The sequence below is a fragment of the Fusarium flagelliforme genome, assembly GCF_020744385.1.
Source record: "Fusarium flagelliforme strain FIESC 12 MPI-CAGE-AA-0113 chromosome Unknown B0J16scaffold_4, whole genome shotgun sequence".
In the NCBI taxonomy this organism is placed as follows: Eukaryota; Fungi; Ascomycota; class Sordariomycetes; order Hypocreales; family Nectriaceae; genus Fusarium; species Fusarium flagelliforme.
This window is the reverse complement of record NW_025763506.1, coordinates 4958524-4983687: the sequence shown is the minus strand read 5'-3', so window position 1 is coordinate 4983687 and position 25164 is coordinate 4958524. Positions and strand designations below refer to the sequence as shown.

The 25164-nt window shown below is 49.0% G+C and overlaps 8 protein-coding genes across 8 annotated transcripts; 2 read left to right on the top strand and 6 right to left on the bottom strand.

The window, feature by feature from the left end:
* Window positions 1–121: 121 nt before the first annotated feature.
* On the bottom strand, window positions 122–1399 carry B0J16DRAFT_320994 (uncharacterized protein; the record flags this gene model as incomplete). The annotated part of the gene is made up of 6 exons (XM_046125608.1): window positions 122–226; window positions 295–650; window positions 707–875; window positions 929–1010; window positions 1076–1336; window positions 1389–1399. The coding sequence occupies 6 exons, from the start codon at window positions 1397–1399 to the stop codon at window positions 122–124; spliced, it is 984 nt and encodes a 327-aa protein (XP_045983882.1).
* A 972-nt stretch (window positions 1400–2371) lies between these two features.
* B0J16DRAFT_363219 (carbamoyl transferase) lies at window positions 2372–4097 on the bottom strand (the record flags this gene model as incomplete). Its single annotated transcript, XM_046129855.1, has 2 exons — window positions 2868–4097; window positions 2372–2798 (listed from the first exon to the last, which is right to left on the bottom strand). The coding sequence occupies exons 1-2, from the start codon at window positions 4070–4072 to the stop codon at window positions 2372–2374; spliced, it is 1632 nt and encodes a 543-aa protein (XP_045983881.1). The 5' UTR covers window positions 4073–4097.
* A 2832-nt stretch (window positions 4098–6929) lies between these two features.
* Window positions 6930–13703, top strand: B0J16DRAFT_305963 (uncharacterized protein; the record flags this gene model as incomplete). The annotated part of the gene is made up of 2 exons (XM_046124771.1): window positions 6930–13546; window positions 13607–13703. One exon carries the CDS (start codon window positions 6930–6932, stop codon window positions 13503–13505), a length of 6576 nt encoding a protein of 2191 aa, XP_045983880.1. The 3' UTR covers window positions 13506–13546; window positions 13607–13703.
* Window positions 13704–14223: 520 nt separating this feature from the next.
* Window positions 14224–17853, top strand: B0J16DRAFT_305960 (glycosyl hydrolase family 65 central catalytic domain-containing protein). The gene is made up of 4 exons (XM_046124770.1): window positions 14224–14440; window positions 14546–16285; window positions 16337–16624; window positions 16678–17853. Exons 1-4 carry the CDS (start codon window positions 14429–14431, stop codon window positions 17758–17760), a joined length of 3123 nt encoding a protein of 1040 aa, XP_045983879.1. The 5' UTR covers window positions 14224–14428; the 3' UTR covers window positions 17761–17853.
* On the bottom strand, window positions 17854–19276 carry B0J16DRAFT_288237 (chaperonin 10-like protein). Its single transcript, XM_046124165.1, has 3 exons — window positions 18955–19276; window positions 18256–18888; window positions 17854–18183 (listed from the first exon to the last, which is right to left on the bottom strand). Exons 1-3 carry the CDS (start codon window positions 19229–19231, stop codon window positions 17924–17926), a joined length of 1170 nt encoding a protein of 389 aa, XP_045983878.1. The 5' UTR covers window positions 19232–19276; the 3' UTR covers window positions 17854–17923.
* Window positions 19277–19597: 321 nt separating this feature from the next.
* On the bottom strand, window positions 19598–21124 carry B0J16DRAFT_305954 (uncharacterized protein; the record flags this gene model as incomplete). Its single annotated transcript, XM_046124769.1, has 1 exon — window positions 19598–21124. One exon carries the CDS (start codon window positions 21122–21124, stop codon window positions 19598–19600), a length of 1527 nt encoding a protein of 508 aa, XP_045983877.1.
* Window positions 21125–21489: 365 nt separating this feature from the next.
* B0J16DRAFT_400299 (uncharacterized protein) lies at window positions 21490–22573 on the bottom strand (the record flags this gene model as incomplete). Its single annotated transcript, XM_046132503.1, has 2 exons — window positions 21763–22573; window positions 21490–21549 (listed from the first exon to the last, which is right to left on the bottom strand). Exons 1-2 carry the CDS (start codon window positions 22555–22557, stop codon window positions 21490–21492), a joined length of 855 nt encoding a protein of 284 aa, XP_045983876.1. The 5' UTR covers window positions 22558–22573.
* Window positions 22574–23261: 688 nt separating this feature from the next.
* Window positions 23262–24308, bottom strand: B0J16DRAFT_288232 (killer toxin Kp4/SMK). Its single transcript, XM_046124164.1, has one exon. The coding sequence runs from the start codon at window positions 24244–24246 to the stop codon at window positions 23473–23475; it is 774 nt and encodes a 257-aa protein (XP_045983875.1). The 5' UTR covers window positions 24247–24308; the 3' UTR covers window positions 23262–23472.
* Between the last annotated feature and the right edge of the window lie 856 nt (window positions 24309–25164).

Genomic DNA, 25164 nt, shown 5'->3' with positions numbered 1-25164 from the left:
TTTCTCTTATCTCAGTCAATAGAATCCATCTCTCAATTTTGCATATCTACTGGTCGTTACTGCATCTGAATTCCTACTCCCGGTGACCCTGTCTATACTTGACCGATAACTAATCTAGCCGTCAAGATGAACCAACACAAACGTAAGTGCCAAGCTCAAGGCGGGAGCAGTCCGCCTGAACTGAGGGGTTCCACTTGTAGAAAGTCTCAAGGTCAATTTTAGTATCCTGGGTAATACAGTAGTAAGTATCCTTCTCAATGACTTCGTGGAACTTAGTGCATGACTCCAGTATACCGGAGACGGCGTAGCTTGTTTAGTACCCGTGGCACCCGCTTCCGAGGTAAAGGATATTAATAAAGTCTCTAGTTCAACCTCATCACCATCTTCCTCATCGCTATGGCGGCCTGGTATGTCAACCTCAGCACCATCTGGATATGTTGATTGGCAATAGTTTGTCCCCAGAACCAATCCAGAACAATCCTTTTTAGCGCTTGGGTTCGTTTCGTAGAACTCATCAAATTCCAAGTCGTAAGTGGCCATTAGGTCTTCGCACCTAGCTTCACGTTCAAGAAGAAACCACATTGTGCAGTTTGCAATTTCCCCTACAGCGCGAGGGGTCGGTGTCTCACTTCCAGTATCTGCACTAGCGGCTTAAGATGTGTTAGTAAGTTTACTGGAGCGTGCAAGGTTATCCGCATGCACCTACCAGTAGTAGCCGATGAGAGACTGACGCAATAAGAAACACTTGTGGAGATAGTGCATGAGTTGGTGAAATCATTTCTGTCAGTTACAGTCTCTGTAATTGATGCTGCATCTCCCAAGGTAGTATCGCCCGTATCGGTATCAGCTAGCGATGGATTCCAAAGAATAAAATCCTAAACAGTACGCATGAGTTAAAGATTTCCATTGTTAAAACGGACAAACTTACCTCAAATTCAATGCTATAGATTCTAGACAACAAATAGCAGTTAGAAAGAGTAGTCTCATTGCTGTTATCAAGCCACCAGTAGCTGCCAAAGTGGTAAGCAAGTATTCATGTAGCATTTTCAAACAGCTGTGAGTCAAAGGCGCTTACTGTTGACAGTCCAGGCGAGTCCCGTTGGCAATGGGTATGATATCGACGGTCGAATGGAAGCGATCCAGGGTATCGGTGGTACTATTGTGATCCGATTGATCTGTTGACTCAGTCTTCTTGAAAGGTCTCGATGTGGCACTCGGGGCAGCTGTGCCACCATAACCTGGATAGGTCGTGATAGCACCAACAGGCTTTACGCAGTAACTGTAGTCCAACCATAAGTTGGTGCAATTTTTCCAAACTTGAGGATTGACAACTAGGCTGAACGATGGATCAGTGGAGTTATTTAGCGACTGAGCCCGGTTGATCTTACAAGTGGTCCATCGTGATGCTTGAAGCGGCCAGAAGCGAAGAGTAGTCTTGCCCTTCCTTTATTACCGCATACTGCCCGCAGTTCTTGTTCGTATCGTTCGGTACTTTGGATGGGACAGGCCTGGATATTTCTGTTAGCCCCTCGGTGGGCGCGAGGATTGGAAGATCGGTATTACGCTGCAGCTGTGGCAATGGACGTATCTCCCTTGGTATTAGTGGGAATAGCAAGGTCGCCCGAGGGGTTGCTAACACAAATATTGGTCCCCTGAAGGGACTTCAATTTACTAAGGGCTGTCAGTTTTGATCTTCCGTATGTGGAATTCGTTCTTACGAGAAAAAAAAGAGGGAACATTGCGATTCCAGAAAACAATCTGGGCGTATGTAGCCTTGTGCTTCTTATCCACCTCTGACCCTCAGTACGGCCTTATCAAAAGTGTGGTTTTATTAAGTACGGATTGCGGGCATCTTTATCACCAGATGAGTTACGAGCAGACCCCGAGTATGGCCTTATCACTTTCGGAGCTGGCTCTGAGTCCGGTGAGGTGGATTCCGCGAACTCTGTATTTGGCTTTTTCCTCGCTGTCGGTGATTCTCGAAGACTTACCGAGTTGAAGAAGAGAGTCAGTACAGCGGATCCTTTTGTCTTCCTTAACTGCCCGAAAAATGTGCTTGATCAGCCTGTTAACAAAACTCAGAAGGCTCGCGTCGTTTGCACGAGCGACAATGTCTATTTGAGCTTTTTTGAAGGTCAGTTATCAATAAGCTTTAGCCTATTTACTAAATAATAAACTATATTTAAGCTTATCCTAAAAGACAGCGATTGAATAATAGTTTATGTAATAAAATTGTTATTTTGTTAAGTATATGCTGCCTAGCTTTCCAGTTACTAGTAGACCCTAAATATCCTTCTTCTCCTTCTTAAGGCTAGAGTCGGATGTATGTAGAGATGACCAGTTGTACCAGCACCGACAGCGATTGTTTCATTTAAGTTGAGTTTTCGCGGGTGACAAATCTATTGCCGATGAAAAGGGCATCAATGCGCGTCTTGTTGAATGTGGCAATAGCGTCAGCTGGGGTGCAGACGATTGGCTCGCTGTCGTTGAAGGACGTATTGAGCACCATAGGGACCCCAGTCAAGTCTGCGAAGTGGGAGATGAGCTCATAAAACGCGGGGTTGCGCTCGCGATGGACCAGCTGTACTCGTGCTGTGCCGTCCTCGTGCAATACTGCGGGTACCTGTCCCCCACGCCCCGGGGCCGCCTGGCAGGCATAAAGCATAAAGTCGTAGCTTCGAGAGGGCTTGCCGAGTTCAAACCACTCGCCAGCCGGTTCAGCCAGTACACTGGGTGCAAAAGGACGGAACGTCTCACGATGCTTCACTTTAACGTTGAGCATTTCACGTGTCGCCGAGCTTCGCGGGTCGGCCAGCAGCGAGCGATTGCCCAGAGCTCGGGGGCCAAATTCCATTCGACCCTAGAACCACGCCACAATCTTGCCAGCCGCAATCATGCGGGCAGCGTCAAGGGCCGGCGAGCTGGATAGCTCTGGCAACAGCCCAGCGTCCTTGTATGCTGCGACAATGGCAGTGTCATCATACTCTGGGCCGAGATAGGGCGTATCCGAGGCGACTTTCTTTGGGCCACCCATGCGATTATTCAATTCTAGCGCGGCTCCCATCGCCGTACCTGCGTCATGGGGAGCCGACGGAATGAAGATGTTGGAAAAAAGTCCCGCTTCCTTGAGGGCCACATTGCTAACACAGTTAAGGGCGACACCTCCCGCAAGACACAAGTTGTCTGAATCAACCGCTTCGCGGAGTTCCCTCGCAAGCGCGAGAAGAGCGTTGTCCGTGGCGGCCTGAAGAGAGGCAGCAACATCGTAGTGATGCTTCTCAAGCGGTGTATTCACCTTGCGAGCGGGCCCAAACAGAGCCTCGAGACGATCGAAATCAGGCAAGCGAAAATTGGCTGTTGCCTTGTTGACGGTGTATTCACCGGAGCCCTCAACCTTCATCAGCTGTGAGAAGGCATCCTTGAACTTGGAAGCGTCGCCATATGCGGCTAGGCCCATGGTTTTGCAGGCGTCGTACTCGGAGAATCCGAGATATTTGCTAATCTTCTCCCAAACGAAACCAATAGAATGGGGAAATGGGACCTCCCGCAAGATGGTAATCCCATTCTTATTACCCCGCGCGAGCAATGTGCAAGCAGCTTCTCCAATGCCATCCGCGACGAGGATGGCAGCATCTTCGAACCCAGACGGGTAGAAGCTGGAAGCCGCATGAGAGAGATGATGCGGGACAAAGGTAAAGGGCTGTTCGGCTCCGCCAAAGTGGGCGGCCAACGCGTTCGGCACCGAACGAAGACCGGAAAGGAAGGTTTTCTCGCCTTGCTCTGTTCCAAAGTCCCCAGCCTCTGCTTTGTCATCCAAGAGGAACTCACGCGCCCGCAGATCGGGGTCGAAGGAATAGGCAATTGCATCAAGATCCCCCGGTTTGAGGCCGGCGCTCTCAAGGCAATACCGAATGCTTTCGACAGGCAACTCATGGGGGTTGTCAACTCTCGCCGGCTTGCCGTGCTTGACTCTGGAGAAACGTTCCTCTTCGACAGCTGCAACGACTTTTCCGTCAACGAGCAATGAAGCGGCCGACTCGTGATAGACCGAGTTGATTCCGAGAATTCTCATCCTGATATGTGTTCCAGATGATTTTATTGGCAAGGAAGGTTTGGGGGGTCTGGCTAGACAAGCTTTGTAGAGTTGCTATCTCACTAATGGTGACGTGGTTAAGATGATTATACGAGCGGACCTTTGATGAAGTGACTACCTGGCTTTATACCAGAGTACAAACAATCACTGTATCGATCCGTCTTTGGAGTAGCATCACAGGTTGAGCGGGGTAATTAGGCCGATTGACAAGCACCACTCTTGCATTTAGTATCGTTGCGAATGGTCAGCATTTCCTGCCGATCTCACAAAAGCGAAGAGAGTGGACGAATCAGTGCTGTCCCAAAGTCTATTGCAACCTCCGACCCATGCCTGACCGCTACAATAGTTACTCTGTAAGATCGTAATAGCGGTAACTGTCCTTTTGCAGCTGGCTGTATCACTTCGTCAGCGATGCATGGCATTACATTGCATTGCAGAACGTAAGTCAGCCAGAAGATGAAATCGACTGCGTACTCCTCAAATTGAGAAAAACGTGCTCTCAGCAGAGTCATTTTGTTGGTTAAACCTTACTGCAAAAGTAAATGAAACCCGAAGTACTTTTTGATCGACTAACCCAAGCCATGTAAGTTACCATTTTGTACAACTCAGAAAGAATGATGGGAGTACATATGCGCCATGGCTTAGCTTAGTAGATACCCAACGAGTCTGTAGCAGCGCACCTTTCGAGGATAGACGATCGGACATGTGAAGTCATGCAGTAAAGAGGCATAAAGAAGCATGTCTCTCGTCAACACCGCAATTTGGCTTCCCAAGGCGACAAGATACCGCTCCTTCTTACGTGGCCGACTTCGTATCGAATGAAACATGTCTCACCAAGTCGTCATCGACTTTCCAAAGGGCGGAATCCGAAGCTGAGACATACATAACACATACGGCGCTGACATCTCATTCAGGCAAGTGTTCAAACCAAGAATTGGACAATTGTGAAAGCATCTGACTTATGATGCTAAGCTGTGTATTTATATACTGGGAGACTGGCATACGAGCACTCCCTTATAGATAGATAGATATTATCTAAACCAAGAGAAGAAATAGAACAAAAGGTAGTCAGCTTATGATTGATTACATTAGAAACTCGTGGAATGGTGTAGTACCTATGGCCCTGTGGGTCCCGGAGGCTGTATAGTGCATAAGTTCCTAGCTACATACAGTTAACACTAAAATGCAAACCTAACCACCCATCCGTCTTCCCCGCCCAACCGGGTTGTAGAGCTCGTCTCACCGGTCATTTTTATGCATAGCACATCTGCAGATGACTTCAATTGCAATGCAAAGAGTGGCACGTCATCAACGTGAGGCCATCCCCGAGTATTTTCGACGTGTAAATTGGATATCTGTGTGTAAGAGCCCTAATTGGGCTAGCCAGTGAAAATCTTCCACATGCACTACCCAATTTTACAAGTTTCAAAATGGTCCTCCAGATAGCCTGTAGCATCCTCGGGAACCATACATTGAAATAAAACAACGGGATGTAGTCGCAGTTAATGTTTAATTATTGTGAGACAGCCCGTCTGATACATAGAAACAAATAACTCATTCAGCACAATGTCTTTAATTCAAGACAGTCGATGTAGAAGGGTGTCATAGCGGTGAGGATAGCAAATACACGTGTAGGGTAAGCACGACTTATTTACGAAAAAAACAGTAAGTCGGGCTACCCAGAAGTGGCCCTCCCTTAGAAGTAACTCCCTGTCTCTCTTCAAATTGTAGAAAATCAGTCTTCTCTAATATATATAAAGAAAAATTAAAAAAAAAAAAAGAGAAAAAAAAAGGAAAAAGCCCTTCCGGTCCATTGTGGCGATTGGTCAGAGACCTGAGGGGGGGCCGTCTTTATGGGAGGGCCACTTTTGGGTAGCTCGACTGAGAAAGGATTTCTGTACCATTACTAAAGAGAGCAGGAGATAAAATGATTATATTGCGAACAATAACCCTTTAGCTCTATAACATCCAGCAACGCAGAAATGGCAACAATCTCTCTGTGCTGATTGTGTAGGGAGCGTTAAATGGCCGGTGGGAGATGTATGGCAGATCGCCAAACGAGCTGGACTTTAAGTAAGGGGTTAACAATGTAGTTCAGAACGCATGTACTGTAAGATTACTGTTTATCCTACACTATTGTTTATACTAATTAGAGGCAGGGTTCTACCAGCTTGAAGGTTATGAGGACGCAGCTACATACCAGGACCTGGTCCGATCCTCAGATCCTCCCTTCAAAACCCCCTCATTGTAGATTAGTGAAGTCAAGGGTTAGCAGGCAGACAGGGTTCTGAGACGCTTAGAGGACAGAGGCTTGGCTAAAGAAGGAAGAGCCTTAGGAATGCATACTATTAGCTTGAATATCGTAAGGCCGCAGCCGCATGTTATAATCAGATATAGATCTCCCCACCTAACCTTCTGTTAATTCGTGAAGTTAAGGGGTAGAGAGAATTGCAGGCCTGTAGTTTGTAAAACTTATCTTTAAATAAAATCTTCTTAACTATTAATTATATGTGCAGTTAGAAGTAAAGAGCTTTATTATAAGTAGTAGAGCACGCGTCGAACCCAACTCTACTAATGTGTTTTAGATCTGGGACTAGTGAGCTGCCTACCAAGCTGAGACTAACATTGCCACTAGATGTCTTAAAGGTCACAATGTCTTGGAGAGAGCTACGTATACTAAGTACAACGTAGTAAGCGATTCAAATGCTCCAAGATAAAGAAGTCGGACCGTCCCACGGCGAAGTTCGATCGTGCAGCCATCATCTTAAGTGTACAGAGATCGAGGGAAAAATATTCTATCCTATATTCGACTGGCGTAAACTGGTATCTCAAGGTCATGACAACGCTCAGCGCGTCAACAAACGGTAGCAGCCGGAAGGCGCGTCCGACGCCTGATCCTCTCAAGCGCAGCACCCACGACCATGGATTCATCAACAAGGAGTGCCCCATCACCCCCTACTCACTCATTAAAGAAGGATACCACTCAGAGAACACACTGCCTACAATAGCCAAATTATGCGGCACCGTCAGAGACGATATCCAGGACGTCTATCCATGCACCCCAGTACAGGAGGCCCTGGTGGCATTATCCGTCAAAACTCCACACATGTATGTGGCACGTTATGTGTATCGTCTGAACGAAGATGTAACATTTGAACGGTTTCGCGATGCGTGGGATGCGACTGTCCGAGCCCATACAATCCTGCGCACGACGGCTGTGCAGCTCGGGTCGCAGGGCATGGTGCAGGTCGTGTTACACCAGGGCATTCCATGTCCGAGGAGCAGCAGCAGCAGCAGTAGTCTCGAAGATTACATTGCTCAGGACTCTCAGAAGGAGATGCCATTGGGAGAACCGTTGGCGAGGGCAGGCTTCATCGAGAGTATTGGTTCAGAGAGCGCTACGCACTTTGTTCTCACACTACACCACGCCTTGTATGACGACTGGTCGTTAGCCCTGATTCTCAAGCATATCGAGGCGGAGTATGCTGAAGAACGAGTCCCTGATCAGCACTTTGCCCGCTTCACTCAGTACTGCCTCGGCGCAGCTAACGAGCAATCGGAGAAGTTCTGGCACGATGAGCTCTCGCGCATGGCCCCAACCCCATTCCCAGCTTTGCCCTCTGAGTCGTATACCACTTCCGCAACTAAGTCGCTCATCCATATAACAAACTTTCACAAATCGGCAACGTTTGATGAGCTATCCACGACAGCTATGATGGCTTGGGCAGTGCTCATTTCGCGTCACACGGCGTCTGAAGAGGTGGTGTTTGGAGTCACCGACACCGGACGTCGCGCATCAATGCCCGGAATCGCATCAATGAGCGGGCCGACAATCGCGACGTTCCCCTTGCCGGTTGTAGTACAGGAGGGCGAGACTATTTGCACTGCGTGGAGAGATCTGCACGAACGTCGCGCAAGAATGGTCCCGCACGAACAATTTGGGCTCAGCCAGATGTGCAAACTGTCGGAGGAGGCTGCTTCTGTATGCAGATTCCGCAGCCTTATGGTTCTGCAGCCGAGAAGACGTGATGACTACTCGCTATTCAGCGAGGTCACTCGCGCCCACATCTCTGAAAACGACGCCGGGTTCGGGACGTATCCCATCACCCTAGTCGTCGAGCCGGCGGGAAAAACGATAAGCGTGCAAGCCGTCTACGATCACCACGTGATACCAGAAGTACAGATAGGGAGAATACTAAAGCAGCACTCGCACATCATGGCATGCATCAGCCGCGAGGACGTCCCGCGGATTGCAGACATCGACGGCGTGTGTCCCGAGGATTGGTCCGACCTGGAGAGGTGGAACTGTAACGCAGCAGCACCTGAGTATGTCCACCGCTGCGTGCACGACTTGATTTCAGAGGTATGCCAGTCTCAGCCGGAGGCTACGGCCATTTGTGCGTGGGATGGCGAGCTCTCGTACGGGGATCTAGAGGCCTTGTCAAGCGAATTCGCCGCACAGCTGACGGCTGATGGTTGCATTGCGCCGGATACCATCATTCCCCTCTGTTTTGGGAAGTCCAAATGGACGGCTGTGGCCATCCTAGGTGTCCTCAAAACCGGTGCTGCGTTTGCGTTGCTGGATCCTACCACGCCGCGGCAGCGATTACAGACAATCTGCGCGAATACCAAAGCGCCGTTCGTGATTTGTCCTCCACAACTGGCTTCCGCGGCAAAGACCCTGACCAATAACGGAAGAGTCAGGATACTTGATGAGAACGCGTTCAAAGACAATGAGACTGGCGTGTCCGCTTCCAAGTACAAGTCCGCCGAGGTTGGCCCCTACAACATACTCTACGTGGTTTATACATCTGGATCTACGGGCCAACCAAAGGGAGTGGTTATCGAACATGGGGCCTTTTGTTCGAGCGCTTTGGCCTACATCAAGGTGGTTGGATTGAGCCAGGAAAGCCGAGCATTGCAGTTTGCCTCATATTCCTTTGACGTGAGCGTGACCGACCACCTAGCAACCCTACTTGCCGGCGGCACCGTCTGCATCCCGTCGCCAGAGGATCGCATGAACGATATAGTGAGCGTTGTAAACAGTTTTAAGATCAACTTTGCGGACTTGACGCCGTCGTTTCTTCGCTCGCTGCGACCCGAAGACGTACCGACCCTACGGACAATTGTTGTCGGCGGTGAGGCGCTGTCCAGAGCCGTCATTAATACATGGGTGGCCGAAGTCCAGCTGATAAACATCTACGGACCAGCCGAGTGCTGCGTACTTACAACTATCCAGCCTAAAGTAACATCTTGCTCGGATCCTTCCAACATTGGGTTTGGGGCCGGAGCTGTGTGCTGGATAGCAAATAGCAGTGACCACAATCGGCTGGTTCCTATAGGGGCTATTGGTGAGCTTTTGATCGGGGGGCCAGTCGTGGGAAGGGGATATCTAAACGATGCGAGGAAGACAGCAGCGGCTTTCGTGGACGAACCTGCGTTCTTGCGCTGTGTTTCGACGCCGAGCCAGCACAGAAGGGTGTACAAGACGGGCGATTTAGTGCAATATGCGCCAGATGGTTCTATTCGATTCTTGGGCAGGAAGGATACGCAGGTTAAGCTTCGGGGCCAGCGTGTGGAACTGGCTGAGGTGGAGCATCACGTACTCCAAGCATTGAGTCACCGTGGGGATGCTGTCTTGAACAATGCCGAAACCATTCACATTGTTGCAGAAGTCATCAAACCACTCAACGGCAGCTATCCAGTGCTGGTCGCTTTTATCCGTCGTGAGTCTCCGGACCAGTCTGGTAAGACGGTACGGGAGATCACAGCCAATTTGGATGAGAAGCTTGCCGAGTTTTTGCCGACATACATGATCCCAACTGCCTACATTCCGATCGAACAGATGCCCCTAACAGCTAGTGGAAAAACGGACCGTCTCAAACTACAACAGCACGCATCTGCCTTGACCAGAGAAGACCTGGCACTGTTGACCGCGGGTCAGCACGAGAGGCGAGCCCCTCGGACCACAAGAGAGGCCGTACTGCAGCGGTTATGCTCCCGCGTGCTCGGTGTGAGTATGAATATCATCGGGCTGGATGGCTCGTTCTTCCGACTGGGAGGTGACTCTATCGCGGCTATGAAGCTAGTGGCAATGGCTCACCTGGAGGGCTGGCATGTCACGGTGGCTAGCATCTTCTCTCATCCTAAACTGTCTGATCTTGCTCTCACTATGGAGGTGCTGCGGACAGGCACAGATCAACCTCCTCCGGCATTTTCACTACTTCCAGATGGCTCTTTTGGCCATGTGCGAGACACTCTCCGTCAGTTAGGAATTGATGATTCTGCTATTGAAGATGTGTATCCCTGCACAGCGCTTCAGGAAGGCCTCATGGCAATGACTGCGAAGGACCCCAACGCCTATGTATATCAGACAGAATTTGCCCTTCCGGCGGATGTTGATTCTTATGCTTTCCGTGCTGCATGGGACGCAACCGTGGCCGCTAACGCTATTCTTCGCACCAGACTGATTCATACGAAGTCGGTGATGTTCCAAGCGGTTATTCGGGGTAGCATCAAGTGGGACACAGCGACGAGCATGGACGACTATCTTGCAGACACTACTCATGGGCGAATGGATCTCGGTGTGCCGCTGCTGCGTCTAGCATTAGTCGGACAAGCCAACATGCCGCTGTCCTTTGTTCTTACCATTCATCACGCCCTGTGTGACGGTTTCTCGCTGCCATTGATACTGCAGCAAGTCCAAGAAGCATACTATGGCAACACCCTCCAGCTTCATCCATTCAGTCCATTTGTGGCATATCTATCGCAGGTCGACAAGCAGGCAGAGCGAGATTTTTGGGTATCTCGATTTGCGAATCTCAGAGCTGCAAAATTCCCTGCTTTGCCGTCAGCGACATATACATCAGGTGCAAGAATGTCCTTTACGCATTGCATCAAGCTTCCTCCCAGATCAGGCCATGATACCACACTTCCGACTCTTATCCGACTGGCCTGGGCTATCGTCATCGCCCATCATACCGACTCTGATGATGTTGTTTTTGGAGAGACTTTGACCGGGCGTAATGCCTCATTCGCAAACGTCGGCCAATTGACCGGACCGACCATCACCACGATACCACTTCGTGTTGAACTTGGAGCAGGCCAGAGTGTTGCCGAGGCCCTAGATGATTTGCAGAAGAACATGGTAGCGACAATACCATATGAGCAGGCAGGACTTCAACACATCCGCCAGATGAGTAGCGAAATCGCAGCGGCCTGTGAATTCCAGAGTCATTTAGGCATCCAACCGTTGGAGGAAGACTCTGAGGGGTCCGCCTTGTTCGGGCAGCCTCAGTCTCATAACAGCTCAGACCAATTCTCCAGCTACGCGTTTGTTCTTATCTGCTCACTATCGTCCAATAACCAGAAGATCGGTGTCAAGTACAATTTCGACACTAGCATAGTAGATGAAGACGAGGCCAGAAGATATGTTGGCATGTTCCAAACGATATTGTGTCAGCTTTGCAGCGATCCTGAGCGAAGGATTAGCGACTTGCAGGTCATCAGCGAGGCGGATATCGCTCAGATTGCGAAATGGAATTCAGACCTACCATTAGCTCGGGATGAAACTATCCATGATCTCATATTAAGCCGCTGTATGTCACAACCACGTCGCGTAGCCATCGCTTCGTGGGATGGAACCGTTACATACGCCGAGCTGGATGATCTTTCACGAGCCCTCGCACTCCATCTGATAAACACTGGAGTGAAGCCAAACACGATCGTTCCTCTCTGTTTCCAGCGCTCTAAATGGTCTGTCATCTCCACTGTGGCAGTTCTTCGGACTGGAGCGGCATGTCTCCTTGTTGATCCTAGTCACCCTCCGGACCGGATTCAAGACATTGTGGAGCAGAGTCGGGCGGTTGCAGCAGTTGTTGACCCGTCGCAGACGGCTTTGATGCAGATCATGGTTCCCAATGTCATCACTGTCTCTTCAGCCCTGCTAGATGGCCTTGATAAATCGCAGACTGGGCCATTGCCTACAGTAGCCCCAGGCAACGCTGCGTTCATTGTCTTCACGTCGGGAAGTACTGGAAAGCCCAAGGGAATCATTTTGGAACACGCTCAGCTGAGCACAAGCATCCGAGACAATGGACCTCGGATGGGAGTAAACAGTAACTCACGGTCTCTACACTTTTCTTCATACGCATTCGATGTTAGTATTTACGAAGTCTGCACCACTTTGATGTCAGGTGGTTGCATTTGTGTCATGTCCGAGGATGACCGCATGAACGATCTCGCCGCGTTCATCCGCTCCCAGAGGGTGAATTGGGCCGCCTTGCCCACCTCGGCAACCTATCTTCTTCATCCTGTCGACGTGCCATCCATACAGACGCTTGTTGTTGGTGGAGAAGTTGTAACCCAGAATGTCGTGGAAACATGGGCGTCGAGCGTGACATTAATCATCGGATACGGGCCTGCTGAAGCCACAAGTTGTGCTCATAGTCCCCTTCCCGTACAAGGGTGGAGGCCAGGCACTTTTGGCAATATCCTGGGTGGGGTCGCCTGGATTGCAACGCCAGCTGATGTATCAAAGCTCGCCGCAATTGGAGCAGTGGGAGAACTGTTGATTGAAGGACCAATCCTGGCCCGGGGGTACCTCAACAACCCGGAGAAGACGGAATCTTCCTTCATCGAGGATCTGCCTTGGATGAAGGACTTCCGCGCCGATGGCAAAGGTCGTGTATACAGAACGGGCGACTTGGTGCAGTACAACCCAGACGGCACAATCCGATTTATTGGGCGAAAGGATACCCAGGTCAAGCTGCGAGGGCAACGCATTGAGCTCGGTGAAGTCGAGGTTCGACTTCGCCAGTGCTTGCCAGGAGTCCACAATGTAGTGGCCGAAGTCATTATTCCTCCCGGCTCCAATTCAAACTCTCTACTGGTGGCTTTTGTTCATCTGGCCATGGCCAGTGACGAAAGTATTAAGTTGTTTTTAACTCCCACTGAAGAGCTCCGGGCTATTTTCTTGGCCGCCCAAACGAAGCTCCGAGGCGTGGTCCCAGGGTATATGGTGCCTGGGATCTTCATTCCCGTGAAATACATCCCAAAAACGACATCCGGGAAGATAGATCGCCGACAGCTTCGCGACCAAGCATCATCGCTGCCGCGAGCGGAATTTGACCTCTTCGTGGCTACGCCGAGCAAACGGGAAATGCCATGCAGTGAAATGGAAGAAAGGCTTAAGACTATCCTGGCCTCTGTCACTGATTTGAGTATAGATGAAATTGGTGTCAAAGATAATATCTTTCATCTTGGGGCCGACTCCATAACCATCATGAAGATGGTGACAGCCACACGCAAACAGGACATCTCGATATCCGTCGCTGATGTTTTCAGCCACCCCACAATATACGACCTGGCACGATTTTACAATACAAACAATCCTCAACACCAAGTTGCGTAACATATCTCTGGGACAGATGTAGACGCAAAGCTAATACTATAGTAAGTACAGTCATCTTCATCTATAACTTATGATCTTGGGCAGAGTCACTAACTGACAAGGTTTAAAGGTTTTGGATTTCATGTAGATGGAAAAAAAAGATGCTTATATTTCGGGGTTCGGGAAGCCACTCTATAACCAATGCAAATCACCTGCAACGAAATAGGTATCGGAATATTGCAGGAGATTAAATATTGTGAAAAGAAAGCAGCGGGTCAATCCCATACTTAGAAACTTTGTTAATGTAATCTTAGTTAATGGATTTTTCAAGCCCAACAGTTCAGAATTTAGTATCCAAGTTAGAACGGATTATTGGTCGTGATTTCTGTGATAGGTGTTAAGCTGAAGTCCATGCATGATCCATGTCAACCCAACTGCCTCATACAGTGCTGAAAAGGTGAACGCAACAAGTGGGGCTTAGTAAGCTTCGTTTATGGATTGAGTGAATCACCCAGCATAGAGACTTCAACCCTCGATTGTAACAAACATTTATCCATCTTTTACTAAATTAATTTTCTATTAACATGCCGCCAGACCAGTCTAAGAAAGAAAAACCCTCACTTTCAGGCTGAACGTTGTCTCTTGAGGTAAAATATCTCGTATTATGCAAGCCACTTTGCGGGGTATCCAGGGTACGTATTGATCAATTGATGCTGACATCATGGAGTGACTTGCTAGCGGCATTTTCAAGTACTTTTAGTCTTCTGCGATTCCCTTCCGATTGTTCCGAATACACTTTACTCGAGTCTTTTATGTTTCGTCACTCTGCTTTATAGATTGACCTGTATTTAATCAACTGTAAAAGAGCTACTTATAAGGAGCTGGACTTCGCAGATTGAATTGAAGAGGTTTACCCCTGCCAAGCTACTTGCTAAGACAACGTAATGATATCAGCGGTATGTAGGGTACTGATTCTGACAGCACTGGATCCCCCTTCCTGTCTCTCACATTATGCATTTACCTGAAGATTTAAGAAGCTTCCATTGACACCTTTTAAACAGCATAAGAATCAGATGGTTTTCGGACTTCTTTCATTTCTCGCCATCCTCGCTACCAGTTCCCAGACTCCGAGTCGTACTGAGAAATGCTTTCGCCGTCATAGCAAATCCAGCCTGTCAGCTGACTCCAGCGACGAGATTTATAACACGTCTTTCCCCGGAGTGACCTGGGATGAAGACAATTGGCTTCTCAGCACCACAAAGCTGGACCAGGGCCATTATCAGGCTCGCGGGTCAGTAGCAAATGGCTACTTGGGCATCAACGTTGCGGCTGTTGGACCATTCTTTGAGATAGACGTCGACGAACAGGGCGGGGTCATCAATGGCTGGCCATTGTTCTCGAGACGCCAGACCTTTGCTACTATCGCTGGCTTTTTCGATGCACAACCAATAACAAACGGAACCAACTTTCCCTGGCTTTTACAATATGGCTACGAGAGTGTCATTAGCGGGGTACCTCACTGGAGTGGGCTCATCTTGGACCTTGGTGACGATACATATCTGGACGCGACGGTTGATAACAAGAGCATTTCCAACTTTACATCTACGTATGATTTCAAAGCTGGCGTGCTTGAGTGGTCGTACAAGTGGACACCCAAGGGCAAAGATGGATCTTACGACATCAATTACCGCCTGTTTGCCAACAAGCTACATGTTAATCAGGCTGTTGTGGATCTGACTATCATCCCGTCTATTGAATGGCAAGGGACAATTGTGAATGTTATTGATGGATACTCAGCAGTGCGTACCGACTTCGTCAAATCCGGTCAAGATGAGGATGGAGCTATCTTCTCAGCGGTACGACCAATTGGCATTGCCAACGTAACCGCTTACATCTACGCACAAGTTACCGGCTCAAAATCCCTGGATCTGTCGAAGCGTAAATTGGTGCAAGGCAAGCCCTATGTCCATACCAATGACTCGTCTGTCGCACAAGCAATCCCTGTCAAGTTCTCAGCTGGGAAAGCTGTCCATATCACGAAGTATGTTGGAGCTGCCTCTTCTGACGCTTTCGATGATCCGAAGAAGACGGCCAAAGAAGCTTCACGCAAGGCGCTGGAAAATGGCTATGAAAAGTCTCTTCAGTCACACATCACGGAATGGGCGAGTGTCATGCCAGATGACTCTGTCGACAGCTACGCTTTTCCAGATAATGGCACGCTTCCCGATGATGAGTACATCATTGATTCCGCCATCATTGCTGTCACCAACACCTACTATTTACTACAGAATACAGTGGGGAAGAACGCAATCAAAGCGGTGTCTGGAGCCCCCGTCAATGTCGATAGTATCTCCGTAGGTGGTCTTACATCTGACTCATACGCTGGAATGATCTTCTGGGATGCCGACCTTTTCATGCAACCAGGCCTAACAACATCGCACCCCGAAGCTGCCCAGCGTATAACCAACTACCGTGTGGCCAAATATGAGCAAGCCAAGGCAAACATCGCGACTTCCTTTACTGGTTCTCAGAACGACACGGACTTTTCCGCATCGGCAGCTGTGTATCCTTGGACGAGTGGAAGGTTTGGCAATTGCACTGCTACCGGTCCTTGCTGGGACTATGAGTATCATCTTAACGGAGATATCGGGATATCTATGGTTAACCAGTGGGTGACAACCGGCGATACCGATTACTTCAAGGAGACTTTGTTGCCGATTTACGACTCGGTGGCAACCCTCTTTTCTGATTTGCTCAAGCCCAACGGATCGTCTTGGACTATAACTAACATGACCGACCCGGTAAGTGTTGTTGCACTATTACCTTTCCAGACACTAATTTAGAGCAAATAGGACGAGTACGCAAACCATATTGACGCCGGTGGCTTCACCATGGCCCTTGCTTCGGAAACTCTTATCCAGGCCAACCAATTTCGGGAAGAGTTCGGACTGTCAGAATACAAGACATGGGAAAACAAAGCTTCTGACGTACTGTTGATTCGAGAAAATGGTGTAACCCTAGAGTACACGACCATGAATGGGAGCGTCGTGGTCAAACAGGCGGACGTCGTTCTGATTGCCTTCCCTCTGGGTTACAACGACAACTACACAGACCAAGATGGGCTGAACGACCTGGACTATGTAAGACAGATTCTAATCATTACTGTTGTGATAAAATTCTGACTACTGAGCAGTACGCGAACAAACAGTCTCCCGACGGGCCAGCCATGACCTGGGCAATATACTCCATTGTTGCTGACGAGCTTTCACCCTCTGGCTGCTCAGCATATACATACGCCCAATATTCCTACAAACCATATACACGTGCACCCTTTTACCAGCTTTCCGAACAGTTAATAGACAACGCTACAACCAACGGTGGCACCCATCCTGCCTATCCATTCCTTACGGGACACGGTGGTGCTAACCAGGTGACGATATTTGGCTACCTTGGATTGCGATTGTTACCCGACGATGGTATTCATGTTATGCCCAATCTGCCGCCCCAGCTTTCATATCTCAAGTACCGCACCTTTTACTGGCGTGGCTGGCCTATTTCGGCGTGGTCAAATTACACCCATACCACTATCCAGAGGCATCCAACGACTGAGCCTCTCGATGTTGCCGATCGTCGGTACACGAATAGAAGCATCACCGTCTACGCCGGAAGCCATGAAGATCCAGCTCTGCATCATCTCTCTTTCGACAAGCCCGTTGTCATCCGTAACCGGCAAATAGGGACTAATAACACCATTGCTGGCAACCTGGCTCAATGCCGACCGGTAAAATCATCCAATTCATACGAGCCAGGCCAGTTCCCCATGGCCGTGGTCGACGGTGCTACGTCCACGAAATGGCAACCCTCAAAGGCCGCGGAAGTCAACTACGTGACAGTTTCCTTGGCTGAGGAAAAGCTTGGAACTATGGTCACGGGCTTCTATTTTAACTGGGCTGAGGCTCCTCCAGTCAACGTTACTGTCATCTTCCACAACGAGACACTTGATGATCCAGTCAGGGCCCTCACTGAGCCTTCAGATTATGATGTCGTCCTCTCCAAGAACATCATACAATCAGACCCCTACGACGTCAAGACCGCTGATTTGAACACGATTGTTATGCCTACTGGTAACAGCACCAAAGTGAATCTGAAGAATCATGTTCCTTTGGCTCGATATGCCTCGTTGTTTATTGTTGGAAATCAGGCTTTGAGCGCTGCTGAAGTCCGAGCTAAGAATGGTACCGGCGCGACAGTTGCTGAATGGGCAATTCTTCACTAGAACAATCGCTGGCATCAGTCGATGAGTTGCAGGCCGGAATGTGGATGTCGAGGGGGGGTGATAGTTAGCCAATACTACGTTTTGAGCCTCGGTAGCTAATTCGAGTTTATTCATTGACTTTGTGGTCTCTGTTGCTCCTTTCCCAAAGCCCTGATACGTAGTATCAACCAATATTGTAGACCAACTTCTCACCACTAATCGGTCGCATGTAGTCCTCACTTCTCTCAAGCCTTGTTCTTTGGCTGACAGACCCGCTACCCAAAAGGGCAAAGCCATCTGGGACAACCCTGTCAAGGCCCCCAGGCATAAGTCTAACGGGATTTGGCTCAAGTCTTGCCTTACCTGATGGTCTCGGACTACTAAGAAAAGTATAAAAGTCTTTCGCAAATGAATGCGCATCTGGGTTCGCCGGAAGAACGGATCCTGGGTTTCAAAAGTTAGAAACATGTGACGCCATCGCGACATGACTTGGAAACAAGAAGGGGGCTTACTTACCATTGTACCCAACTTCGACACCAAGCCCCTCCCAAACGGCACCATACATGGGCTTGACCGACATCTGCGCAGGGTCATACTCTCCTCCAACTGGCCCACGGATGACAGCAAACTTTGCTGTAGGGGCTAAGGTCTCATAGGTGTTGTATACAGTGTCCTTTTCGGAAATACAATCCAACGCAAAGTCAACGCCATCGCCATCAGTAGCGCTCTTCACCTTCTCAACCCAATCTCTATCTCTGTAATCAACCAATACATCATAACTATAGGGCTTTTCACGAAGCATGTCATGCTTAGATGAGCTTGCTGCGCCGATAAGCCTGATAGATCTACCAGACGTTGCTGAAGCAACATGTGCTAGTTGTGCAGCGTATAAGCCGACTGAAGTGGAGGAGCCGTAAATGAAGATGTTAATTGGTTTATCAGCCTCCGTACCGAGCTGTGATGAAGTGGTTGTCGAAAATGGACTTGACAGCCCAAGCCTGACGAACAAGGCCTGAGCAGCGGTCAAACCACACATGCTTATTGTTGACGCCTCTTCTAGGGACACAGCTTCAGGGATAGCCCATACAAGGTCGTACGGGATGACAATGTATTTTGCAAAAGCTCCGGGGCGGTCGTTCACAGAGCAAGCTAACTTAATGATTAGACTACTAAGCTGTGAGGTTATTGAAAACATCGCGCACTGGAGGAACGTACCGCCTTGTAAAAACCCGGCCACGCGCGTGCCTGGCTTGACGCGAGGATCAGAAGCATCATGAATTTCGGCTGCAGCTTCAACAACGACTCCGGCAAAATCAGTTCCGATGATACGTGTCTCTTGGGCCGCAATGGGGTTGTTGACGTAGAGCTCGTCCACTGGATTCAATGCTATCGCTTGGACATGAATCAAAACTTCACCGGAAGCTGGCGTCGGACGAGCGACATCCTGCACTGCTACTTCCGAGGATGATGTGTTTAAGACAAGGGCTCTCATTGTGAGTTGTGCCTCTTTGTGCTATAGATCAAAATAGAGGTTTCTCTCGTGGGTCTATGTTTTGAGGGAGTTCTTAAGGATGAAACCAGCTCGTCATATACAAACATAGGTGGTTATGCCCGCTTACAAATCGAAAGGGCATTTGATTACATCTGCAGTAGCTCGATAAGGTATAGGGCGGGTTGCATTGCTGACAATTGTTCCACTAGCCTAACGACAGAATACACTTATACTTTCGATCTTGGTAATCTTGGTGCCCGCTTACTGACGTGGTTAACCAAATGGAGTCAATTGCTTGACAGACCCCCATTTAACTTTGAACCTTAGCTCTACCCGCCCACCTACTCCAGCTTTAAAACCGTGTGACTAAACTACAAGTGCTGTAAGTTCCTCGTAAAACGTGTCATTTGAGAGCGCCTCAACAATAAGCTGAGCTTCAGCTCTGGCAACTATTTTAGTCTGCTCATACGCAAAATCGGTTCCAGAAACGTTATGAAACAGAGGCTCATGATTGAAGGCGCAGAGAGCTCCTGGAACCTTCTCACAAATTCTGTAGTTTGCATGCAGAATCGCTCTCTTGACACTGACAAGTTCATGAGTTTCGGGGTCAAGTACAGGAAGCTCACACCATGAAGCATCGGTAGATGCCGCGATATCTGGGCCGATGACGAAATCAGTCAGTCCATACTCTGGTTGCTCGATCAGATTGACGAAAGCATTCGCCAGCGACGGAATGATCGAGAGAGAGGGATGAACGATATCGTGAGAGACACCGCGCGCAAGAGATCCGATAGCCTTGTCGACAAACTCGGCGAGTGGCGCCAAATCTGTGGTATAGCGTGTGCGCATATCACAGGTGATATCATATTGGTTGAACGTGGTGTTGCCAGGCAGGAAATAGGCTATCGATGAATCATTGGAAAACGCTTCGAAGGTTGCTGTGGTAAGCTCCAGTGCGCCTCTGGTAGATTCAGAGGCGTGACCACCGGGCCCAAGGGCAGCCAACACGACACCGTCTTGGTCTTGAGTGATAGTAGCATTGACTTTCGGAAAGTTGCCAGTACTAAGGAGCTTGGAGACGACCTGCTCCACGCTGCGTTTTTCCGTCCCTGCAAAACCAAGGCTGATGTTTTGCTGAACGACATTGGTAGCGTAGTCGCCAATGTTGGCGATACTGACTGCAGTCGAGCCAGTTCCGGGCAGGTCATCGTGGATCTGGTCGATGGTAACCATAGCACTGTACGCCTTTCGAACAGCCTCTGCGTGAGTAGAGCCTGTGATGGTGTAGAATGAATTGATACGACCCTCCATGACTTGAACAGAACTGGCGGACGTGGGATGTGCCATAAAGGCAAGCTCAAAGCCGTCGAAAGCGCCGTCAACTTCAAGGTCGTGTTTTCCTGAAGCATTCTCTTCATCGGGACAGCCGACAATTTGTAAAATACCCGGGATGTTGTAGTGGACTAAAGCCTGGCTGGCGAGGATACCGACGGTCCAGGCGTTTGTGGCAATGAGATTATGACCGCAGGCATGTGCTGCTCCACCATTGATTCCAGTGAGTGCGTCGTACTCTGATAGAATCCCAATGGTTTTGAGTTCTCCGTGAAAGCCTTCGGGGCGATGTTCAAAAAGGAATGAGTATGCTGTGTCCAAGCCGTATGCATGTGGGGTCACCTTCCAGCCGTGCAAGGACGAGAAATGGTTCACAGCGAGGTCGTGAGCGTGAAACTCTGCGCGGCCTAGCTCGGGATTGTTGTAGATATCCTGGCCCATTTCTTTCAGCGTGGGAAATTCGGCATCGGCCCTCTGGATCAAGAAGTGGGTAAGGGTAGTTTGGTCCAGAGCCTGAACCAGGTTGGACAACGCAAGGGAAACGGTAAGTGATGGCCTCATGATGGATAAACAGAAATTGCTTTGAGACAGATAGAAGTTCAAAGGCCCATGGCATCTTTTTTGTACACATCTCAAACAACGCACCCATCGGCAGTCGGATCTATCGGGTCAATTCTGCAGTCAGCGGCGTCCACAGAAAGTTGTCAACAGGGGTCGAGGTCAGCCGCTCCAGAAAAGTCCCCGATCAGCTGGTGTAAGTATCAACTGTGTCTGTCAATCGGGTTAATAAGACCTATACGGCGGCCGCTTGTGATCCCCAGTTTAGAGCGTTATCGGTCTGAAGATCACATGCACGGGTACATGTATTTTGCATCATGGAAGGAGATGTTCCTGGCATGGATGGCCTGTTAGAGCTAGCGAAGTATCTAATCAATTAGTAAATTCAACCCATCACCGTAACCCGACGATTCAACAACACCGATCAGCTATATCTTACATGTAGCTATGAGGCCGAGAAGCTGTATCCACCTCTCAATTATATAAAGCTTACAATGAGAAAGCCAAGTCTCTAATCTATGTCCGTACGTCTTGGACAGCTGCTCTTTTAGCTTAGCATTAATAGTCTCAAGATCGTCAATGCGTTTCCCTTGGGCTTCACTGCGCGTGTGCGATTCCCGTAGTTCTGTACTACAACGTACCAAGTGGGCATCTTTAGCTCCGAGTTGTGATTCCAGGTCTCTGAGTTGGGATTTCAGGTGTTCTTCGAGTTGCCGTTTGCCAAGTTCCGAGTTTTTCAGCGTCATGCTAAGCCGTGCAATCTCTCCTTGGCTGGTGGCACCTTTCTTTACCAATATGTTATTCCTTTCCACGATAGACCTGTTTTCCCCGTACAGGCGATTGGTATCCGCTTTGGAAATACTCAAGCTGTCTGTAACTAGGCCTATCTCCTTCTGCAAGTGCTCCCCACGTTGAAGGGCGGCCGATAGCTTGGCAGTAGTGGCTGCATTTTGCTTTTCCAGATCTCTTTTTTCCAGCGTCCGCAACCTCAATTGTGTGTTCGTTTTAGATGCCATAGCCACGGCATCTTTCAACTTGTCGTTCGCAATGTCAAGTGCATAATAAAGCTCGTTGAGGTGATTATTCGACCGATCCAAGTCTCGACGTAGATCCGCTAGGTCGAATTGGAGCAAATACTGGTGATGCTTATTGGCCGCCTGAATGGTTTCCATCCAATTTGAAAGTAGCGGAGGATAGGACGTATGAAGTCCGCACATAGATAGAGACGCCAAAGTCTCCAATGTTGCAATAGACGCATACTCCGGCCGCTCGTGAGATAGCCGAGCAAGCGCCTGGCGAATCTTTCGCTGACGATCGATACCCGAAGACGAACATCGATAACCTCGTTTAGTGATGACCCGACACCCGAAGGCACCCTCAAATTGCAATAAAGATGTAGGGTCCCAGTAGACCGGGGCGATTAATGAAAGGCTCATCTCAATCGGGTCGAGGCCAAATCATGGATGAGAGTAGGTGGGGGAAAATGGTTAACAGACGCCGACAGTCTAGTTATGTAGTAAATACCTCAGTGTACGGATACGGCGCGAACTCATCCAGGTAGCACCCAGCCTCCCTGGATTGTAAGGAGAGAGGCCATTTGTCACTTTTTGACAATCCCTGGAGGTGATAACCAACAGGCAATACTCGACACGCTAAAGTGGGTAGTCAACTCAAGCAAGACTACCGTATCAGGAAAAGGCTCCACGTCCCGTAAAATCGCAACCTCGCTAAAAGCCAACTGAGACAACATGTTATGCTGTTGGTTGAGAGCATGCATGGATCGACTGACATATTAACCCATCAGGCAGGTGGTAATCCTTGAGTAAGCGGACATGACTGCCTTGAGCCAGGCCCATCTGTGAGCTTGAAGCGGAGAACAGGACCGAGCGGTAATGAGAAGACTAAATCCTGCATGTCAAAAGCGAACTTCCCTCTCGTCCAAGGATGAAGAAAATTGTCGGACTTGGCTATAAAGAAGTCAATATTTGTGGAAGATCCGCGAGAATTGAAAAGGTATCCTCCACTAAGTGCAAGTATCTGCAGCTTACAGCAGGTTACTGGTAGAGCTAGTGGAGGTGTTCCAGGGTCTAGGCTGTTACAGTACCAACTGGTTAAGGTGCAGTAATTGATTCCATTGTCCCTAGCTTTTAGTACTCTTATCCAGCTTAGTTTGCCTGCAATATTTTCTCTGCCTGTCTACTGATACCTCCACCTTCCCGCCTTCGCCCTTCCATCGTACTGTCATAGCCATCTAACGACGGAAGCTTGAAAGAGCTTGGCACCACCGCGAGCGCTGCGAAATACCCGTCGTAACAATATCCGCCCAAGACCGAACCAATGCAAGGCCTAGTTTAGGCAACATAGTTGACAGTAAGTTGTCCATTGGCAACGTTGTTTCCAGGATCAGTAGGGATACTGCCGCATTTGTCACACTTGTGCTCCAGAAGCTCGTCGAGGTATGTGACTGTCTGTTGCTTGGAGAAGGTTCTACTACCGATACCCTGGTAGAAAGCACAGAGTTGCCCAAAGGCAAATGGGACACAAGCGACGTGTTCCCCGTTGGCCCAGTTTCCCTCTTCTCCAGCTGCAACAGCATCACGTACATCTTTCATATCATGATTAGGCAGATGGAAGATGCCGCCAACACCGCAGCTCGAACTGCCACGACAGTTGATACCCAGGCTACGCTTCGCGAAGCCAGATGGAGCAGGGGCTGGGGCTGGTACAGGGGCAGGAACGAGCTTTTTAGCGTTGGTAACAGCGTTGACAGTCAGCTCTCCATTCTTCACGTCCCTTCCATCGAGCGGGACGCTACCACAGAGCTTACACCCATGGTCGAGGATTTGCTGGAAGAGAGCCTGAGTCTCAGCAACGGTAAACCTGAGATCTCCAGTCTGCTGGTAGAACAGGCAGATACTGGGGTCGCCGATGTTATCGATTTCGACACAGGTGATGTGCTCTCCTGCGGAAAAGGTCTTGCTTGAATCGATGACTCTGAGCTGGCCAGCCATCTGGGTGATGGCGCCTTTGTTACCAACACAAAGACCACTGCCTCTGCAATTGATACCTAGAGCCTCGGAGAGGCTGGCTGTCGCGGCAAGGGCAAGAATAGCGTACTTGAACATGATGGAAAGGTTATTGAATTGCAAATTGGGTGGTTGTTGATGTGGAATAGTGTTAATTGTAGAATGTGATGAAGGGTGAGGAAACCAGAATGAAACTGCAGGAATATGTTGTCTTTTATACATCGAAAATTCATAGCTTTTACAGGTAGATGCAAAGTAATCCCTTTGCGGAGATAAAAACGTCCCTGCTCGTTTCTATCCTCTCCGACTATCTCTATGGGATAGGCAAGGAGAGATGCAAACACCCTCATACCACATACAAATTTTGAGATGTGACTTTGAACTTACCGCCTAGACCTTGATGCTCGGATAAGCCCGCTTACAACCAAATAAATAGTCCTGTGATCATTGCCTTCATGTCCCAAGTGCCGCGTATCCGTGACGATCTTATAATCGGTGGTGTTTACTATGAATCCAGAATTTGGTATGTTTCTCGCCGGCTGCCTAAGGTAGAACAATATGCCATCTAGGGGTTGGGAGAAAACTGCATTACATGTCAATTTGGTTTTAACTCTTTTCTTCAAACTAGATATACTATAACGAGGTGCAATAACAACAATACCCTATACTGAACGATAACGGATCGCGGCAGCTGACAGCCTCGTACAGCTTCGAAGTAGATTCCAATTTAGATAATGAGTAAGCAGGTTACCGAGGCTCCTTCCTTTTCAGGAACGACTTACTGTCCGTTCATGGATCGACGTAAGCGGCCACTTCGGATGTCAGCGGGAACACGGGAACGCGGCAATTACCGCTGCGCTAACAGGGACGAAAAAGTCTGAGAATACTATTTCTCACAAATTATCTAGCAATCAGTACTTCTCAGTTATTTTCTAAGCCATATAGCCTTCCAAGTCACCGTCTGAAGACCGGTTGATTGGATGCATATTATCCGCATGGACAATACTCAGTTCGTTG